The sequence below is a fragment of the Vespa crabro genome, chromosome 8, assembly GCF_910589235.1.
Source record: "Vespa crabro chromosome 8, iyVesCrab1.2, whole genome shotgun sequence".
Classification (NCBI taxonomy): domain Eukaryota; kingdom Metazoa; phylum Arthropoda; class Insecta; order Hymenoptera; family Vespidae; genus Vespa; species Vespa crabro.
The window spans coordinates 8,520,088-8,542,587 of NC_060962.1; the positions used below are offsets into that span (position 1 = coordinate 8,520,088).

The 22,500-nt window shown below is 34.7% G+C and overlaps 1 protein-coding gene across 4 annotated transcripts in view; it reads left to right on the top strand.

Annotated features, from left to right (window-relative positions):
- LOC124426329 (CCR4-NOT transcription complex subunit 6-like) overlaps positions 1–22,500 on the top strand; it is a 427,489-nt gene that overhangs the window by 392,102 nt on the left and 12,887 nt on the right. For all 4 annotated transcript variants that reach the window (XM_046967893.1, XM_046967892.1, XM_046967891.1 and 1 more), the window contains 3 exons: positions 1,314–1,382; positions 12,404–12,716; positions 16,605–16,756. In XM_046967893.1, coding sequence (XP_046823849.1) covers positions 1,314–1,382; positions 12,404–12,716; positions 16,605–16,756 — 534 coding nt within the window. The remainder of the gene's footprint in view (positions 1–1,313; positions 1,383–12,403; positions 12,717–16,604; positions 16,757–22,500) is intronic.

Below are 22,500 nucleotides of genomic sequence, written 5' to 3' on the forward strand. Positions count from 1 at the left end.
CTAATCCAAATATCTACGAAAGCTAGAACTATCTTAGAAAGAGAAAGAGAAAGAAAGAAAGAAAGAAAGAGAGAGAAAGGACTATTATCGCTAACAAACGAAAAGGAAGAAAGATATATAGATGCTTGAAAGCGCGTATTTCGAGAGCAAACGTTTGGCCTCCCCCCTTCCCCCCACCCCCATGAAATTTAGCAAATGAAATGCGTCGAAAAGCTACGCTAACGAATTAACAGTCTTCTGTCAATGTAATAGGACAGAAAGAGAAAGAGAAAGAGAGAAGTCTCTAGTTAAAGTCAAACCTCCGTTCCACTACTCTCCCTCCCCCCCTTCCCTCCAAACGGAAGATTATCCCTCGAACTCTGTCAACTATCTCGATTGTAGGTACTCCGAAATGAAGTACTCTTGGGATGAGTTTTCCACTAGAAATCCGCATGTCTCATCTCTAAACCATCCTCTTGGACTAGTTGTCGGCTTAAAAGCGAAGAGTAGTGGTAGTAAAAAGAGAAGGAAGAGAAGAAGAAGGAGGTGGAGAAGAGGAGGTGAAAGTGTAGTAGGAACGATGAAGGAGAGACGAAGGGAGTCGTCAGTATATAAGGCTTTGAATTGTTAATTCTGATTACCTTCGCGCCCCGACGTCTACTTTACTCCTGGCACTTGTCTAATGTCTCGCCATTTGTGTCAGACTTGAGTCACGTCTCAGGGTTTCGGGGTTGTTACCGCCATTTCCGGGAAGTCGTTAACACCCTTCTCCCTTATCCTCGTCGGTCGACTCTTCATATTTCTCGCACCCTTTCTCAACAACCCTTCGCGCTACATCTTTCTATCTTCTCCTTCTTGTTCCCTTCTCTCTCCTTCTTCTTCTTCTTCTTCTTCTTCTTCTTGTTCTTGTTCTTCGTTCTTCTTCCTTCTTCCACTTCCTCCTCTAACAACGTTCTTAGTCCTGGAAGCTTATATTCGGTGTAGTAAAGATCGTAAATGGCCTGGAAGATGTATTCTTCTACTTTCAAAAGGCAAAACCTTTACTTCGACAAATGGGACAAGAATTGTTAGAGTTCAACTACGAAAACAGTTTGCGTCTTTTATATTTTAACATGGATAAAATTTGATCACATTAATATTATCAAATTTGATATTGTTCATTTGTATGATCTAATGCTTTTTCTTCTATCTATATTTAAATCCCGATATTTACGTGTATATATAAAAAAAAAAAAAAAAAAAAAACAAAAAATTGTACGGGACATTCTCGTTCAATCTTCATATAAGAAAAATTAATTTTCATTTTTTTCTTTCTTCTTTTTTATCTCTTGCAGTAACCGCTAATCATCCGCCACAAAGACCATGGATTCCATTGACAAGGCCCAATAGGACAAGACCGACCTGTAAGTATTCGTTAATTATCATTTTATCTTTTCCATTATTTTCAATTAATTGTTCATCGAAGAAAGAGTGAAAATTGTTAAATCTACTCACGCCATGCAATCAGAACGGATCGATAATTAGTACAGATAATTAACGTTGGATCTAAGCGTCGTTAACGGTAACGAGTCTATGCGAGTCTTTCTTCTTCACAGTTCGTACATATTCCCTTCAAGTACAAAACCAAGAAATACCTTTCCTAGTTATTGCAATAAACGTGTTTACCGTTAACCGCTCGGACGACGAGATGTAACGGGTGAGCCACAAAGAAAGAAAGGAATCCATGGCGGATGTATCGTAAAGTGGGCCTTTGCTTTTTAATCGATCGTACGTATAGCCTTTCTTTCCCTTCTCCTTTCACTTCTTACTTTATTATCGAATGATTATTAGTGAGCGATATTTTATAATATATTCAACGAACGATTTCTTCTAATAAAGAATACATTTTTTGGAGAAATACACATTTGCCAAAAGCTATATTCAATTTCGATAGATATCAATGATAATCTCTGAAACAAATAGGAACAATAAAATTTAGAACGATTCGATAATGCGTGTTATTCGACCGTTCGACTATTAATAATTTATCCTCTACTCTATTTGAAATTATTTGATCGCGTGTAAAAAAAAAAGAAAAAAAAAAAAAACCCCCAAAAAAAATACCAAAAAAAGGATACAAAATAAAAAAAGGAAGAGGAAAAAAAACGACGTAGCTCTTCCACATGGATTTACGATCTCGATGAATTCTATATAACGATTCTCCCTCAAATCTAATTGATAATGTAACAAAGGTAAAGATAGATGAAAAATAATTTTCTATCGATTCATCGAAAACACTTTTACTTCGATGATTATATTACAGTTTACATATATATATATATATATATATATATATATATATATATATTTATTAATATATTACTATATTAATATATTATATTATATTAATATATATATTATTAATATATATATATATATATATATATATATATATATTAATAGTTTAATGGTACATAGTATGATGGCACCGAGAGATGGTATATACGAGAGCAACGCTAGACACTCATGAGTAATGCATGAACGAGAAGACAGAACGACGCTCATAAATGCCACTTCAAATCATAGCGGCTTGTACAAACACAAGCGCACGGCTCGACTCGTAAAGAAGAAAAGTCTGCATGGCGAAGTGCATTCGTGATTTGCATGGGGTTCCTTCTAATAAACCTTATGCGCGTCCGATGGTTCGTGGTTAACGTAACGTAACTCTTTTCTCTTCGGCCGATTAAAAGGGACGTCCTTTTTCTTCTTCTTCTTCCTTACTTCTTCTTCTTCTTCTTCTTCTTCTTCTTCTTCTTCTTTATTTTTTCGTATTTTTCTCTGCCTCGCGTTGCCTTGAGCGAATCTTAAGGAATTACTAAGAAATTCTTGACGATCGTCCGCGACATTCCTTTCGAACTTTTTCCCACACGCAAAGATCATAAAATATCCGCTGAGTTCGTTGAGACGGATGCAACGTCTCTTCGCGTTCTATCTCGCACGATCCTATCGAGAATCTCGATCTTCTTTCCTGGACGTCACGTTGTTCACTCAGAGTTGGACTCTGTACAATTTAATAATTCATCTCGTACATCTGAAATCGTCTAAAACATATTTAAACATTTCGTTTCCACCGCTGCGTAGTCCTTGGAAAATTTTACGAGCCAACGTTTATTTCGGACACGAACAGATTTCTTAATAAGATTGTACAAGATTAAAATGATTCTTCTTTGATATCAGTTAAATAATTATATAAACGATTTATATATCCTTAAATCTAATATTAATCGAAGAAATAAAAGAGATGAGAAATTTTTAAGAACAATTAGTTAAGAACAATACAAATATACATATACATATACATATACATATACATATATAAAACACACACACACACACACACACATCTATAAGAGAAACTTAAAGTATATAAAAAATAAGAAAAAGTAAAAATTATATGAACGTTACGTATGATACACTTTTCACCATGTGGCACCTAAGACGGCTCGTATTAGAATGAACGAACGTAAATAGCGCTCACCTTTCGACTGGAATAACGTTATACATGTTTTTGTTTTGAAACGAAACAGTCGTGTATAAACCGAGTACTATTTCATATATTCCATTTTGCTATACATACTACAAACTACGTTTTGTATATATAAACAAAAAAATCTTATTACCGAAAGAGAAAAAGAGTAAGAGAAAGAGAAAGAGAGGGAAAGAGAAAATACTCTCAAATATATTCATTTAAAAATTGATTTTTACAATAAATAAAATTTTTCAAATATCGATCGAGATCCTGAACGTGTAATACTCATAGAATATATACATATATATACATATATATATATATATATATATATATATATATATATATATATGTATGTATGTGTGTGTGTAAATAGTGAAAAAAATAGGAAATAGTTCAGAGAAAGTAAAGAATAAAGAATAGATCATGTTATTAATAAATGTGACCCGAGGCAAGGTAACGTACCCTTTTCCAACGGCATCCACCTTGACCATTGGTCAACGCTCGCCACGCCGATGGCCATACCACGCCATATGGATAGATTTATTGCTCTCTGACCCGCCACCACGTTTTCTCTATACGTGTGCAAACGTGCGTGTGACCGAGTGAGTGAGTGAATGAGAGAAGGGTAGAATGAGTGAGAGAAAAAGAGAGAGAGAGAGAGAGAGAGAGAGAGAGAGGGTAAGAGAGAGAGAGGACGAGAGAAATAAAGAAGAAGAGGGGACACAAACCGTTCCACAGCCTGCTGCTGCCATTGCCACTTTTGTCAGCCAAAAAGAATCCATTGTCAGCTAAGCTTGGCGGAATAGAAGCGATAAATCATTTCATTATGTTTTATACACCATTCATTATTTATAATACGTTCGTATTATATTCCTATACGAGCCTATCTTACTCTTTCTTTCCTCATTTTTCTCATTTTTCTTTATATTCAAAATCGTTTTCCCTAACCTTTAACCTGCCCTGCCCCTTCTCTCTCTCTCTCTCTCTCTCTCTCTCTCTCTCTCTCTCTTTCATATTTGCATATATTATCTCTTATCTAATCACTTGTCATCGAAACGTATATAAGCTCGAATTTTTTTCGATGGATAAGGTCTATGTATATATTAATACATAAAGAACATTGAAAAGAAAGGAAGCTTAAATTTTCTAACGTCATCGATCTATCGATCTATCTAATTACATATTTTCGTCTTAATTAATTTGTCAATTGATTTATCAGATATAGAATTCGAAAGGATCATTCCATTCGTTCAATATTATTTGTATAAGGAACGATAGACGAAGGTAAACGTGTGCCATTATTTATCTCATACCGATAGAACCAAAGGAATGCTTGGAATTATTTGAAAAACCATTGGCTCTATGATGAATCTCGCGCACGTGCACCATCGCGAAATTAGATTAATGACTAATCCTAATCTAGATATTAGTTCTCTTAGATCATCTTTATTCTTTTACCCGATGGCGGGATCGTGCGAATTACTTTTTGCACCTTCTAGTAACTAGTCTGACAATCATAATCATTATATCTAATCATAGAAGCTAAGGAAGTCGAGTTCTTAGGGACAGAGCTATTATGTATTATTACCATTCCCATACTTGTAACTAAGCGATTATATTCTTAAGAGGAATTATTATTACTCTGTGCCACGGTCAAACGCTTCGAAGTAACTATCGCCATTACCACTTTTATCATAATTATTGTTATTATCTTTTACAGAAGTGTAGAGCACATTGCTATATCCTCAAGTAAACCCTTTTCTTCTTTCCCCGTTTTTCTTTTTTTTTTTTTTTTTTTTATTATTCTACGTGACATCGTTTTTAATTTTACATCATGCCCTTTCTCCAATTCATTCTATTTCACTCTATCTCTCTCTCTCTCTCTCTCTCTCTCTCTCTCTCTCTCCCTCTCCCCTCGACGATCTGTCCTTGTCTTATATTAGAACTCACTTTGGAACTCGTTACCTCGAGAAATTAGTTCTAAGTCCACCTTGACCCACTTTCCAAATTCACTTTGCGTCTATCTTCTTACAACTAACGTGACAAAGTTTTAGTATAATTATCTCTAATTATTCAACTTTTCTCTCTTTCTCACACACACGCTCTGTTTATTAATATTAATTTAACGTTATAAAAGAAGACGAACGAATGATACCGTATCCATACCGTTCGACGAATTACTCTGTATTATTAATTATCGTATATTAAATTGATATTCTATGTTATTATTTAAATCGTATTACTTCGTAATATTATTATTATTATTATTATTATTATTATTATTATTATTATTCGTAGAAAATAACAGAGAACGCGTGACGTATATACGTGTAATGAAATATTTTTTTTTCTCTTAATATCTGTTGACTTTTTTAATAATCATTCATCAATTCGATCGCGTTAATCGATGATTAATTTCACTTTTCCTCTACGTTACGTGATCCTTCATTTATCTCCAAATAAAAATTACGAATCGTTCGTACTTTATATTTAAAAATAATAATCATCCGTTCAATATAAACAAATTATTTAAATATTCGTTTTATTTAAATATTCTAAAATATAACCGCGAATTTTATGTAATAATAGTAATAATAGTAGTGATAATAGTAGTAGTACTAGTGGTAAGTCTGTATATCGATTCGCTGACAGTTAGATTATATACGCGTATCGCATTACCGTTATCGCATAGTTCTGGCAATCTATTTGACGAACGATGTGGTTACATTATCGAGATCGTAATCGATAAACACGGCTGATGCATTCTCCTGAGCCACAATTTACGCTCGTAGAAACGTGTACTAGCAGATGTAAATTCTGGCTAGTACTTTGTGTTATATACGACATTGGATGTTCTATTTCCCTGTTTGGTCAGATTACTAAACTAAAACGCATGTCCACGTGTATGTACATACATATATGTAAATAATTTGCGAAAAGGAAAAAAAAAAAAATAAAAGAAAAGAAAAAAAAAAGAAAGAAAAAAAGAAATTATCTCTTCAAATGGAATTAGTGCGACGCGCGTGGAGAGAAAAACAAAAAAGAAAAAAAGAAAAAAAAAAGAAAGAGAGAAAAAAAAAGAATGATGTCACTCTTATCTTACGTCAAAGAGAGACTTAGATGCATAAGTACATACGTATACATACATATAATCGTTACCGCGAATCTATTTCATCGAACGGTTTGTAAGGATCGAAATGTAATTTAGTTCGGGTCAGCGAGCTTCTGGCCTGGGGCCATCGATATGAAAAGAATCTTCCTAGGTAGAGGAGAAGATCGACGACTTAGAATTGAGTATACGTAAAAGCTTTCCAACGATCTTCGAACGGTGCATTTGGAAGACGTATCGAATACTATGCTATATTTCTCTACACGATATACACCTATACGTACGTACGTACGTACGTACGTATGTATGTATGTATCCATGTATATAAGTATAATATTTCTTAATATTTCGCGAAAAGAAAAGAAAAGAAAATGTGAGAAATCGTAATCAAATGTATTTCTCTTCGAACTCTCTCTTTGCGATACCAATACTGTTTTCTTTCTTATCTAAAAAAGAAAAAAAAAAGAGTAGGAAGGAAAAATAGAAAAAAAAAAAGAAAGAAACTATGAGAGATATATAAAATACTCGCATAGAGAAGATTAACTTTCTTTACTATCCATTTTTATCGAAAGAAGAACGTTCGGTATTTATAAAGGAATTTTCAAGGATACCTTGAATTATTTATTAACGCGTAAAACTACTTCTCGTCACGCATAACTTTCGATCTATGTCCTTGTACGCGTTCGCGTGTAACGTGCGTTCCATTCGCGCTTTTCTAAACGCGTAAACACAGTCAAATAATAAACAAGCGAGGTGTCAACGTTCAAGGTTATAAATAATATATACACAATAACGTCTTATGAATGAAGAAAAATAAATGTACGTATTATTACGATGCAATACGTTTCTCGTAATCTTTCGAGCAAGAAAACAACTCGTAATATATTTACAGAACAAATTTATTATTCATCGATAGGTTTGTTCGATCGTTTGTCAATTTTTCAAATATATATATATAAAAACTCCCATAGATGTAATCTCGAAGTCATAGATATGTTTTAAACGTCGAAAATAAAAGATAAAAAATAATTGAAAAATTGGAGAGAAACATAAACAAGCGAAAATAAATTTTTCATGAATTCGTCTCGCCCGTAAGATCAGCCCCTCCACATTCAAGATCGCAACCTCTTCCATCTCCTCCTTCTCGCCACGTTGGCGCGTAAATTAGGTAACTTGTTCGGATTTACTGAAACTGGTTTGGCGACTCTTGAGGTAGGTCACGGCATCGTTGACCTCGGAAATACCATTCCTAGTCTTGAATGGAGAGCCTGGGCATCGCTCGAACGAGTCCTACCTGCCATTGACAATCGGTTTCCGTAGCGAATCATGCGATAACATCTATTCGCTATTCGATAATTCTATTGTACTCGTTACAATCGATCGATAAGGGAAGTTTTAAATGGGGGGGAGGGGGAAAGTAAAGAAAAGAAAGAAAAAAAAAATAAGCAGATTTCACTTAAAAAATTATTCGTATAACTTGAATTTTGAAACAAACATCGTCGTTAATGATATTAAATTTGTATCGATAGAAAAAAAAAAAAAAAAAAAGAAAAAAAAGAAAGAAAAGAAAAGAAAAAAAACCTTTCAAAATATCGCGATTTTTTTAAGAAATCGCGTAATTTAAAATATTACCTTCGAATATTTGGAATTAATATTGCATTCGTTTGTATTAATATTAATTAACGTTGCGTTGTTTGCAACATCGAGTCGTGCTTTCGTAACAATAGTGAACAGTTTACAAATGAAATCGATTAATAAAGTATGACTAAAGGATGTTTCTCTAAACGTAGAGAAGACTTCCGTAGGTGCTTCTATCGACGATGTTGTTTGCCGACGAACCTGTGCCTCGAGCCACTTGCTTCGAACTTTAGTTTACGACTTGCGGATATCATGTCGCTCCAGAGAAATTCCGTGAGCACAGATGCGAGTCAAGTATTCCTCTTTCCTCTCTCTCTCTCTCTCTCTCTCTCTCTCTTTTGAGAGGATACTTTTAGAATGGCGACAAGTTCCAACAATATCGAGCAACTTGTAGTTATAGTTTGGTTCGTTGTGTAAACGGTTAGTCGAAATTCAAGAACCCTCGTAATAAATCTCAATCACGAATTCGTGAAGATTTTCTATGATCGATCATACGAAGAAAAATAATTTTATTATTATTTTACATTAATATATTAAAACAATCGAGGATGTTGTTCTGTCTTTTGAAGAATAAAGAAAATAACAAAAGACGAAAAAGGAAATAGAAAAGAAAATATATAAATTTCGTAACATTAACGTTGAATTTATATCTCGTTATACTTCGTTGTAAGGCAAAATCAATTTTTGTCCAACGCATCCGTAACAAACGAAGTTATCTCTCCTTCATTTTCCACAAATTCCTTTCGCCGGCGGCGTGCTCTTGTAATATCATCGACCTAACCCATCAACGATCCTACCTACGGATAACAAGATGTCTGCTTTGATGAAATGGCAAAAATTGAATATCTTAGCCTGGCAAAGTCTCTCTCTTTCTCTTTCTCTCTCTCTCTCTCTCTCTCTCTCTCTCTCTCTCTCTCTCTCTCTCTCTCTCTCTCTCTGTCTCTCTATTTCTATTGTATCTTCCTTCATTATTTTCCTGTTTCGTAGTTAATAGAAAAACCATAATTACTTGTCGAAAGACGAGAATCTCTATGAAATTTAACAAAAATATTAATAAATTTTTGAACGATTGAAAAATAATTAATTATGATAGTCATCAATTGAAATCGAAGTAATATTGTAAAATGTAAACGCTCTAATTTAATGTTAATCCATCAATATTTATAATTCCAAAATTTTCCTGTGGAATAAAATTCGTTTTTCTGTTTTTTCTTCTTTCTTTTCTTTTCCTTTTATTATTATCATTTTTTATTTTGTTTTGTTTTTTTTTTTTTTTTTTTTGACGTCTCAGTAACTTTGCGTTACGGTTCAAACGATTACAAGAGTAAAATAGCGTGGAGTAACTATCCTAACGTAGAACGTAGTAATAACGACGATCGTAGTTATCTGCAATAATAAACGTCAACTTTCTCAGGGATAATAGCAATAGTTACGTTCGCCGATGCCAAAGTTAGAGAGAAGTGGTATTCCGCATGTACGGGATTACTTTCACGACGTTTTAAAATGCCAATGAATCTTCGACGATCCCGGATTTTCAGATTTTTTTAAGTTAATTAAGAAGAAATAGATACAAAGCGCATTTAAGAATAAAACTTTTCTTTTTTTCCCTTGATACACCGACGCTTAGTCGTTTTAAAATGACCACAAAATTTGGTTTGAACGAAGATGAAAAGAAAAGAAAAGGAAAGAAAAAAAAAGAAAAAAAAGAAAAAAAAAAAAAAAAGAAAAAGATTACGAAAAGAAAACAAGAACAGTGCAAAAATATTAAAAAAGGAAAGATCTGTATCTCGACGGGGAACTACAATGAAAATCTTCTTTAGCGAGGCTCGTTAATGGATCTAACGGTAACGGCTTCCACTAGCAGCGCTCTCATTTTTCTATCATAAACAAGCGATTATCCGTACGGAATATAATAAACTCCTTGGCATGTATAGCGCCATTAGCCGGGTTTATCTTTGGCCTCGATATCGAAACTCTACGACGGAATAATATCGAAAGTGCTACGCTACTCTCCGCGATTGCCGATTAGCGGCCTGGACGAAGATAATACATGAAGAGGAGAAACGAGATGTTTGCGATTTCACGCGAAACCACAATGCTCGTATGTGCTTCGTCGTCTCTCTTTATCTCTATCTCTCTCTCTCTTTTTCTCTATACATATGTATACATATATATACTTATGTATGTATATATATATATATATACCATGTATACGTATCATATCAACGAAACCACGAGGGAAAAACTTTGGAAAGAGGGTCTCTCTTTAAAGTCCCTCCAGCTTTGAAAATTTTCCTTCAAACTAACAATTTCCATAATAGCATCGCGTCGTTCGTGAAGAGGCACGTTTTATCTCGCTATGAACTTGCCACGATCGTTGACGAAAGAAAGTAAAAGAGAAGGAGAGAGTGTTAGAGAGAGACAGAGAGAGAGAGAGAGAGAGAGAGAGAGAGAGAGAGAGAGAGAGAGAGAGAGAGAGAGAGTGAGTGAGTGAGTTGCTCGTTACGATACTACTAAGTTGTATAATTACTAACACTACCGAATCTTTTCTCACCCTCTTTCTCTACCTTGTTTCTTCTCTTTCATGAAGTTTCCATTAAACGGATAAAAGTCTTTCCAAAATGCCAACGACGATCTCAAGATCGAAATTCTTCAAAGGTGAAAAGAGGATCTTATGTTAAACGCATTAGAAAGTTATTAATTAGATTCAATCACTTTTTTCTTTCTTACTGTTTTTTTTTCTTTTTTTTTTTCCTTTCTTTATTTTTTCTTCTCTTTTTTTTTTTTTTTTTTTTTTTTTGATCACGAAAAGATTACTATTATTCCGTTCGACCAACGATCGTACGACGATAGAAATTTTTCAAATTTATTGAAAAAGAACGAGTAAAAACTCGTATGGGTGAGGCTACAAACGTATTAGTATGAATTAAACGTAAATGTAATTTATGATTAAATTGAGAGACACCAAGAAGACATTTCACTTCTCTCGTTGATTTTCTTATCCAATCGGTAGATCTGAGGAGTCAACTTTGTTATTCGAGAAATGTTAGTAAGAAACGACGTACGTATGTAAGTAAGTACACGGGTGTCTGCTCGTTTTAATCGATAGACATTATACATATTGTACATATACCATGACGCTTATAGTATAGACAGACATACTCCATGCTTATATATCCATCGTAAGTATCTTAAGACGGCGAAAGTAGGTGTCTACAAAGTCTTCCTCTTGTATCTTACAAGATTTTATCTTTAAACAGTCAGATCGTGAACGCTTAACGAACATTGACGCGATCGATCGGAATGAGAACGATCGATCGATTCTTCTGGATCGGTAATTTCATCGTGATCGAAGTACCTCCAATATAGAGACTCCGATTCAATCGGTTTCTCACGCGATAGAGGTAGGACGTGGAATGATTAACTCGATATCAATTGCATACGACATTGTCGTTGATTAACGACCATACCACAGCATCAACAACAGCATCACCGGCAGCAGGAACGATCTTAATCGATGAAAGCGATTCAAAGCTGCTTAATAGGAGGACTAATATAATACATTATTAACGTTAATTCTAGTTATATTATTTATATTTAAACAAGTGGCCATTGTTCCTTCGTCACAACAATCTTATTCGTAATAGATTTATTTAGATTTAAATAAATGATATTTTCTCGTAAAATTTTGTGAAAATTACGAACGAATATTAATAACTTCATATTACTTTCATACAAGATTCGAAGTTGCAAATATCTTGACACATATATATATATATATATATATGTGTGTGTATGTATATATCTTAGAGTTTGTAAATGCAACCGGTTCTTCTACTTGACGACGATAAATCGATAGGACAATAAATCGAGATACGAAATGTCCTACCGTTTCATAACGGTCCTCCTCCTTCGACTTTGTCGAGAGAGAACAAGAAGAGCTTGGGTTATATGTAAGCATATGTATTTATCTACATATATCCCTATATACATACATACATATATATATATATATATATATATCCATGCCTACCCATAAGTATATATCATAGTAATGAAAAAAATTGTCATGGCAGTGGCAATGGCGCTAGCGCTGGCTAGACGGTGGCAGCGACTAGGTAACTTGAATAAAAGCGAGCGATAAAAATTCTTGTTTATTGTTATAGGTATATTTACGGTAATGTGTTACAACGTGCTGTGCGACAAGTACGCGACACGGCAAATGTACGGTTATTGTCCAAGCTGGGCCCTCGATTGGGAATATCGGAAAAAGGGAATCCTCGATGAAATACGGCATTATGCCGCGGACATCATCAGCTTGCAGGAGGTCGAGACGGACCAATTCTATAATTTCTTCCTGCCTGAGCTAAAGCACGACGGTTACGACGGCATCTTCTCACCGAAATCGCGAGCAAAGACAATGGCCGAGAACGACAGGAAGTACGTCGACGGTTGTGCTATTTTTTACAGAACAGCCAAGTAAGTATTATAAATATTTATTTATATATATATATATATATATATATATATATAAGTTAATTATTTTTATCCAAACTTTTACTTCTTACTTCGGTGATATTCGGTAAGTAGGTACGAAATAATGAAAGAACGAAAAGAGAAAATACGTGTTTCTCATTTGAAATAGTTGAACAAAAAAACGATTGAAGGTGGTGAAGGACGGAGAGAGAAAGAGGAGGGGGGGGAGAGAAAGAGAGAGACGGTCAACTTTTTTAATCAAACTTTCTTTACCCTTGACACATCACCGATGTGTCGTTGTGATTCACGTTGACAAAGTGACTTAACGAGAAGACATCGAAATATATCCATGACAATATTTAACGCGAGCTCGCATAAGTCGTTTAAAACTGAGAGCTATATATGACGTCGGGACAAACGGAGCGACGACAAGATAATGCAAATTTCGTCGAGATAAAGCGGCAAGCGAACGAATGTCGTAGTCGCTTCGTAGTAACGTTTCCCTCGACACTTGAACAAATATCAACGCGGACAGCGAGAGAGAAAATTTGCATTTTCACCTTAGTAGTACATCCAATTTACGAAGACACAAACTGAGTTACCTACCACGAGAGGTAGCTACAGCACCTACGGCAGCATCAGCAGCAGCAGCAGCAGCAGCAACAGATGTATTTCGCGATCCTCTTGCATAACGTCTACGCATTTCCGTTTTTTCGCGGAAAGACAAACGAAAGAAGTCGAGTAACGTGACACGCTTTTTACTATACGAAGATATGACGACATAAAGGATAAGATAAAGGAACTTGAAAGGAACAACGATATGGTCTCGAACGAAATATTGAAAGAAAATCTTGTTGTATCATTTTAACAAGGAAATCTTGATATTCTCGATTATCTGAATTTTGACGTACAATATAATAGAGTAATATATATGTTAGAGTAGATGAAATGACGCTGGCTATCGAAAGAGAGAGAGAGGGGAGGGAGAAAGGGGGGGAGAGAGGGGGGGTGGAGAGAGAGAGAGAGAGAGAGAATTGAAACGATTAATTCGCTCTAACGTAGATATATACATATGTCGAGTGATATAACGTCCCTTTATACTATGACATCATAAATGCTCCGTGGAACAGACGTTTCTATGACGATATTAAGGTCAGCCAAATGACAAAGCTTTCGGATGTGACCTACATCCTTGCCGTGTGCACCCATGTTACATGTTATATGTATACAGGTATAAACCAACGCTTTTGAAAAGCAGACGGAATAATTTGCGAATATTTCCTCGAACGAGTTCCAAACCTAACTGCCCTACTCTCGACCTTTGAACGATTAGCCTCGAATGGAAACGTTATCGAATATACATATACATATATATACATATATATATATATAGATATATACACATAGTAGGTTGGTACACGACTAGAGCGATTGGCTTCCAAATAGACTCGAGGGCACGATAGAACGAATTGGTTTCGATCTTTTCTCTCTCTCTCTCTCTCTCTCTCTCTCTCTCTTTCTCTTTCTCTCTCTTTTTCGTTCTCACACACGAATAATCGAGTCCGTTCGCCAAAAGCACGTATCACCATTCTTCGCTACTTCGTCGGCTCGGTTTATTGCACTTGGAAGATCCAACGAAATATTTGTTCCCCAACTACTCTCCGTCAAACTTTCGTATTAGTTCGGTAAGAAGAAATAGGGGACGGAAAGAAAAGAGAACGAAAGAGGGAAAGATTGGATAGAGGAAAAGAGAAAGAGAGCTTCTCGAAGTAATACTCGTGTCTTGCTAAGGCGTGCCTGCTCGTGATTCGAAAGTTTTCGAACGGATGAGCGGCTGGACGATACTCCGGAAACGTCGATACTTCTGACTCGCGTCGTGGCCCACGAGGTCGTGCTTCTTCTTGCTTTCGATCCCCTTCTCTTTCTTCCTTCTTCTCTCCTCTACTTCTTTCTCTTCTCTTATTCCTTTTATTTCTTCTTTTCGCGGTGAACGTATCGTTCCAAGTTTCTTTTCTGCCAGTTCCAACCCAACTTATTTCCGGTAAGTACATGTCGTAAGAAAAACGATACTATGCGGTTACTCTTAACGAAAGTAATCGTTGACGATTAAAGGAAGAAAAATAAAAAAAAAAATAATAAGAAAAAGAAAGAAAAAATAAGAGAAAAAAAGAAAAGGAAAGAAAAGAAAAATAAAGGGAAGAAATGAAAAAATAATAAGAATAACAAAAGAAAATTAGAAAGGAAAGAATAGCAAGGGGTAAAAAAATTAAGTAAAGAGATACTGTTCGCGTGGTATCTTTTTTTCTTTTTTTTCCCCCGTCCCGCCCTACTTCTTTCCCCCTTTTCTCTTTATTTTTATAAATAATTCGTAAAAATCTCTCTCTCTCTCTCTCTCTCTCTCTCTCTCTCTCTCTCTCTCTCTCTCTCTCTCTCTCTCTCTCTCTCTCTCTCTCTCTCTCTCTCTCTCTCTCTCTCTCTCTCTCTCTCTCTCTCTCTCTCTCTCTCTCTCTCTCTCTCTCTCTCTCACGTTTTCGTCGCTAGAACATAATACGAGAAAGAAATTTTCGTTGAACGACAGTGGACGGTAGTTTTCCATTTGCAGTATCTTAAATGTGCGCAAACGCATCTCGGAAAAATATTACGCTAGCTCGGACTCGAATCTCCGGGAAGATAACAAGATACGAGACAGAAATGGTGCGGTGCACAAATGGCCTCTGTTAACAGCTAACGCACAGATTATATATATATATATATATATATATATATATATATATATATATATATATATATATATAAGCGGCTTCATTTTTAAAAGCTAGGACAAGAATCCGTTTATGCTCTTTTCTTGCGTATGGCCTTAATCCTATGAGGTTTAATGAACGCGATGACAATAATCGGGGAGAAAAAACAAAATGTTGAAAAATGAAATCCAACTTGTCAACTTGTCTACATTATTTTTTCGCAGAAGAAATATTTTTTTTTTTTTTTTTTTTATATAAATATAATATTACACCCACAGAATTTTCTTTAAAAAACATCTCATTCTATATTTAAATATAATAATAATAATAGTAAGGATAGAAGGGGAGGAAAAAATGAAAAAATAGAATAGAATGCCATCGCGTAAAGAAAATTGTCTTATTAATCTCTGACTACGTTTATCTTGTTTCCCATCATTTTCATCATATATTTTTTATCTTTTGTCTTTGCCCTTTCTCTCCTTTTTCTTTCCTTTTGTCTTCCTTTCTTTCCAATAAAGAATTTCCATTTTCTCCAATGTACAATTTATGTTAAGCTTCTTCAAGAGCACAGGGTCTCTCTCTCTCTCTCACTAACTCTTTCTATCTCTCTCTTTCTCTTTCTACCTTTATCTTACCGAGAGAGTATTTATACAATCTCGGCACGACATCTGTTGTGCAACTGCGGGTGACGTTGATTCAATCTTGTTTACGGGTAACGGCCTGATAGAGGGGGACGGGGGATGATGGCTCGTAATGGGGATTCGGTGAAGAATATATTTCTCTCTACTATACGTGCCACACATATCGGCGAAAGAAAGGCTCTACTCGGCATGCCATACGTGATACGCCTTCCTACGAGAGTTTTTCCACGACAAAAATCGGCACCACCTATCGTATACCGATGACGACCAAGACGACGACGACGACGACGACGACAACGACAACGACGACGATAACGACAACGAGATTTTCTTGCAAACGCGACAGGGAAATTGAGTCGTGTCAACCATTACGAAAACTTATGACAACGAAAGAATACAGATCGGTGAATGGAGAAACGATAAAGAATCTTTATCCAATCTATTTATAAATTAACTTTTTTTTTACTCATTTAATTTCTTCCTTTCTCTTTTTTTTCTTTTCCTTACAGATTCACTTTGATAAAGGAGCATTTAGTCGAATTCAATCAATTGGCCATGGCAAACGCCGAAGGTTCAGACAATATGCTGAACAGAGTTATGCCCAAAGATAACATTGGATTGGCTGCTCTTCTTAGAACTAAAGAAGCCGCTTGGGACAACGGTGAGTATCCATTTTTTTCATAGAATATAATACCACATATATATACACGTACATATACATATGCATACAGACAGAAACGGACAGACAGAGAGAGAGAAAGAGAAAGATATATACATATACATATTTATATATACCTATCTGTAGGAGTCTCTATGTATTCGTCTATCATAGATTTTATACGAGAGATCGAAACGAATGTGGTACCTTGCCCCCTACAGCTTCTTCCATCCAACATATTCAGGTCGCCCTCGTTAAAGTTATCGCTTGGATACCTCGCCACGGTATGCGAGCTCTTTTTATAAAAAAGCAAAAAAATAAAATAAAATAAAATAAAAATATTAAAAAATAGATAAACAAATATATATATATATATATATATATATATATATATATATTTAAATAGATATAGTATATATAAAAAAAAGAATGAGGAATAGGTAAGGAAAGGAGAGGAAGGTGAAGAAACAAACTCTCATCGAGAGTAAGTAGTATGACCTATTGATAAAAGCACTCTCCTATGTTCGATAACCTCCGAAAAAAGAGGACGCCGATAATAAAAGATTCTCGACAATCGTTTACAGTCGACTTTTCTGACGGCAAAGAGAATGGACCGAACGAGAAACGAAAGAAGAATTGGATTTTTCTTTTTTTCTCTCTCTCTCTCTCTCTTTCTTTTCTCTGTCTGTTTATCTATCTGTCTGTCTGTCTGTCTGTCTGTCTATCTGTCTTTTTCTTTCTTTTCCCTCTCTTTTCCGAACGTATTTCTTCAACCGTACATTTCAGCCTTTTACGCTCATTAAACCGGTCCTCCTCTTACAAAATACTTGAATTAACCGATACGATATCCTAATGGGACAAAGGAATTTAATTGCTATAGGAAAGAATATAGGATGAAAGAGAGAGAGAGAGAGAGAGAGAGGGAGAGAAAGAGAGAGAATGTAAATGAACAATGTAACTGACAAAATGTAAATAAAAATTGACGGGGATTAACTAGCGTTAAGATGACCAATAAATAATTGATTAATTATCGTTATTATCTATCACGTAGTATTATTGTTGTTGTTATTATTATTATTATTATTATTGTCACTGTTATATTATAAGAAAGTTTTTAAAAGAAGTGATATTCCTTGCTTTTGCTCCTTCTCGATTATTTTTGATGATGCGATAAGAAAATTCCGAGGCAAGATGAAAAAAGAAAAAAAGAGCAAAAATATTCTTCTACGTACTTTCATCATTCGTCGTACGTATTTAATGACTTTTCTATATGCGCATTTCTGTAATTCAAGCCAATTAGCGCTCAAGATCGTTCCATTCTCTTTCTCTCGTTCTCTCTCTCTCTCTCTCTCTCTCTATCTATTTCTATCTACCTCTATCTCTTTCTCTCGATCGTTTTCATAATTGATGGGGATGTACGAATCCTTACGTACACTGCACGCGATCCTTGGATAACCTGATGGAGGATCTCCCTGACAAGAATATCCGGACGCAAACGAGGACGAAATAGCTTGTACATAGTGTTTATAAATCCATGCAATTTATTTGCATTAAAAATGATTTGACGAAGGTACATATAATTTGGGAATGAGAAAATTAATTATTATTTAACGTAACATGCAATAATTATATTAAAATATACTCTCCCCGCTCGTGTGTTCCTTCTACTTATATATATATATATATATATATATATATATATATATATATATATATATAAATTTATCATAGAAATAGCAAAAAGAAAAGTGTTCGATTTTTTTCAAGGAAAAATATCGATCAAGATATAGGGTGGTCGAAGAAATTTTATTTGAAGGAACACCCTATAGAGAGAAACGAACGATGGGGATTAGCAGATGTAATAAATCCGTTTCTTCTTTTCTTCGCACGCATCCGAGGTATTATAAAGCGAAGAACGAGGGTTGCGTGTTGCAGTTGCCACCGTTGGACGATTAATAAACGCATTGAAATACGAGCGGAATATTAACCGATCGAACGCACCCAACTCAATTACCCCGGCCAGTTAAGGCAATTCCATTTCACTAAGATAACTCGTTTCTACGCTACAAGAACGATGATTTCTTCTAAAGTTCTTTTAGCCTCCGGAAGACAGAAAAAGGAAAAAGAAAAAGAAAAAAAAAAGAAGAAGAAAAATAAATATATAAAATAAAATAAAATAAAATGAATGATTTTGCAAGCTTCCGTAGAAATTCCAATCTGATTTCTGCACGATTTAATATGATCTTATTAAAATGATCGATTTTAATCTGTTTTATCATTTATTAACGATACGTTAATAAATGTATCGTTATCTATTATTGTATTATTTAATAAATAATATAAATTTATTTATATATATAAAGAGGAAAATATTACATACATAGTATTATAATATTATAATAATTAAATATTAATTATATATTATAATATCTTTTTTATCGAGTAGTAGATATCAATGCTAATAATTCGAAAGAGAATGAAAGAGAGAGAGAGAGAGAGAGAGAGAGAAGAAAGAGAATGAGGGAATGAGTAGATATAGAATTCGAAAGATAAAAATTAAAGTACAATGAATATGATCTATCGATACCATTGCCTCAAGAAAGTTGACAAGATCTCTAATCTTCCAAGAGTATCGTGAGTATAATATATTCAGAAAATAAATCGTCCTTCCGGCGCCGGTAATCACGAAAGCCACCTTCTCTTCTCTCGAATGCTGATGCACCCATCCAACGTGCTTTTGCATCTTTGTTGCTAACTCATTCTCGTTGGACGGGATTGAACCAATTACGTTGAAGCATCCTCGCGTCACTTGAATAGATTAGAAGGGATATACACAGATGGGACTATCGTCGACTCTATTTATAAATTTTTATATAGCTATCTTATTTTTCATATACTTTTGTTGAATATTAACACGCGAAAGATTTAGATCTTTGATCTACTTTTTTCTTTTTCTTTTTCTCTCTCTCTCTCTCTCTCTCTCTCTCTCTCTCTCTCTCTCTCTCTCTCTTTCTCTCTTTTTCCCGTTTTCCTTTTGTTTAGACATTAAAATGTCATCACAAATCTTGATTTTTATCCTATATCGTAATATGAATGTAAAATATTAAAGAAGAAAAAGAAAATGTATTTTCGTTCGTACAACAAAATTGATACTCCGATATATCCACGTGGTTAAATTTTTCTAATGATTGATCCATACGTCTATTCTAGAAATTTCAAAGGATGAAGGCTCAAACGAATTATGATATTATACATTCGTCGTACAGACATTAGATCGTATCAGAAGATCTATTTAACCGGAGTGATAGTAATAACCGGATATATCGATCAGCCTCGAAGCAATGGGCACTATTTTAACGTTAAGATATAGATACGGGTCGAAGTAAGTAAGACTGTCGAGTAAGAATCGTTCTCTTATGAGATTTCTGATAAATCGCATCTCTCTGTCTCAATGTCTCTCTCCCTCTCTCTCTCTCTCTCTCGCTCCCCCTCCCATTCTCTTTCTCTTTTTCCAGATTTTTTATTTTTCTTTCTTTACCATTTTTATTATTTCTTTTCTTTTTTTTTTTTTTTTTTTTTTTTTCTTTTTCTTTTACCAATCACCGTGACGCTACCTCATCACCGGTATTGGACGGTAAACTTAACCGGACAGTCCCGTATTACGCGTCCAGAGTGAGCGCTTAATTAATTGCCAGCAGTTCTCCTCGTATAGCAATCTATATGGACGTAGATATCGATAGAAGCGAGTTTCAAGCGGAGGAGTGCCTGTAGGAAAATGAAGTGGCACGAGTTCACGGAGCAATCGCACAGCAACCAATAGAGGAAGCTTTATAATTCGTTTTCAAAACTGTCAATCTTATCTCACAAGTATACGAGGCTCCGGTATCACTCTCGTTGTCGTTTATTTTTTTTTTATATATTTATTTCTTTTTCTTTTTTTGTTTCTCTCTCTCTCTCTCCCTCTCTCTCTCTCTCTCTCTCTCTCTCTATATATATATATATATATATATATATATATATATATATATATATATATATTCTTTTTCTTCGCAAAGACTTATAGCCTACGACCGTAGATATGTATCAGTGGTTCTTAACTTTTTTCTCTTTACACTTTCATATAAGATATTGAAATGTTCTTATTCAATATTTTGTTTCTTTATCACATCTTATATTATTTATTAGAATTATTACAAATAAATTGAACATTTAATGAAGGTGGTATTAATTGAATTTTAAAAATCATTGAAAAACTTTTCAATAATTTAAAGATACGTTTATTAACGATCGATTAAAAAAATAAAAATTAATAAATAAATAAATAAATAAATAAATAATAACAATGTTAGAAATGAATAGAAATTATTCTGAATTTCATAGTAAGAACCACTGATATATTCCGGTAGACAACGCGTGGGCTGTCTATGCCCCGAGAGAAGATGCGAATATTTGCGTGCTCACGCGTGCGTATATAAGTCAGGGAGCAAGAACTAGTGTACATATATATATATATATATATATATATATATATATAGATGTATATATATCTCGACTAGAGAAACTTGACGTATCGGCGATCCGTGCTATGTCTCGCAGGAGACATCGAAGTGAACTAATTGGATAGACGTGATTTAAGGGTAGTCTATTTTAAAGATGACCACGGGCGGTGCGAGCAACCGCGAGATTCCAAAGGCGAACATAGTATTCCGATAATTCTTTATTGGTAATATGTAAATTTCTGAGTCTTAAGATAAGAAATCTGGAATGTATATTGTGTGAGAATTCGACGATGGAATTTATATAATAGTATCTAATAAAGTATAAAACGATAAAATTTAATACAAAAAGAAAAAAAAATATTTATATATATATATATAGCCAATGATCTTTAATTCGGACGATTAGATGCACCTCCGAGATCAAATTCGAGTTTCATTCAAAACGTATGCACGACCGATAGTGCGTTGAAAAAGAATGAGAAAGAGGGAAAGAGAAAGAGAGAGATCATTAAAGCATAAGGTTAACGGCATAGTACTAGACGTATCCTTCCGTGGCTAGTTAACAGAATAAAATTATGCACGAGTTTAAAAGGTCTTCCTTAATGGGTTTTATCGAGAGGAAGGAGGAATCGAGAAGGGAGCGAGAATCCGTGCAGCTGTTTCATAGCACGATAACTACCGTGTGATATTGAATGGGTAGGTAATGTAGCTTCCGAGTACAAAAAGATAGGTCGGGATAAAGCGTGGAAGCTCATGGTATAAAGAAAGGATACCGAGCATACGCTTTACCACGTAAGAGTCCTAAGGAAGTCGAATGGCGATGGCTTTCACGGTCGATAGGGCCGATATTATTGGGTCTGGCACTTTGACTAGCGTGGAATTTACGATTAACTCCGCAAAACAGGAAATAAAGTCTGCGGAATATCGGTCTGCGGTATCCTAAGTTTTTAACATGACAAGAATTCTTCGATTATCTTGTTGCTACTTGATTGCGACGTCTTTCGTATATCTTTTCTTCCATTATAATAACATTTTTCCTTTTGATACTTTGCCTAAAAAACAAGCATAAACGAAGTTCGATATTCACACGGCTATATAACTACGATCAAATTATAATTATTCTTTTAGAAATGGAAGATGCGACGAAATCGAAATTCAAATAAAAACTTTTTTAGAACCGGTTGGTAGATATTCCACGTTAGTATTAGTACCACCGATGAAGCGGCAAGGTACTCAGGAAAATTGGAC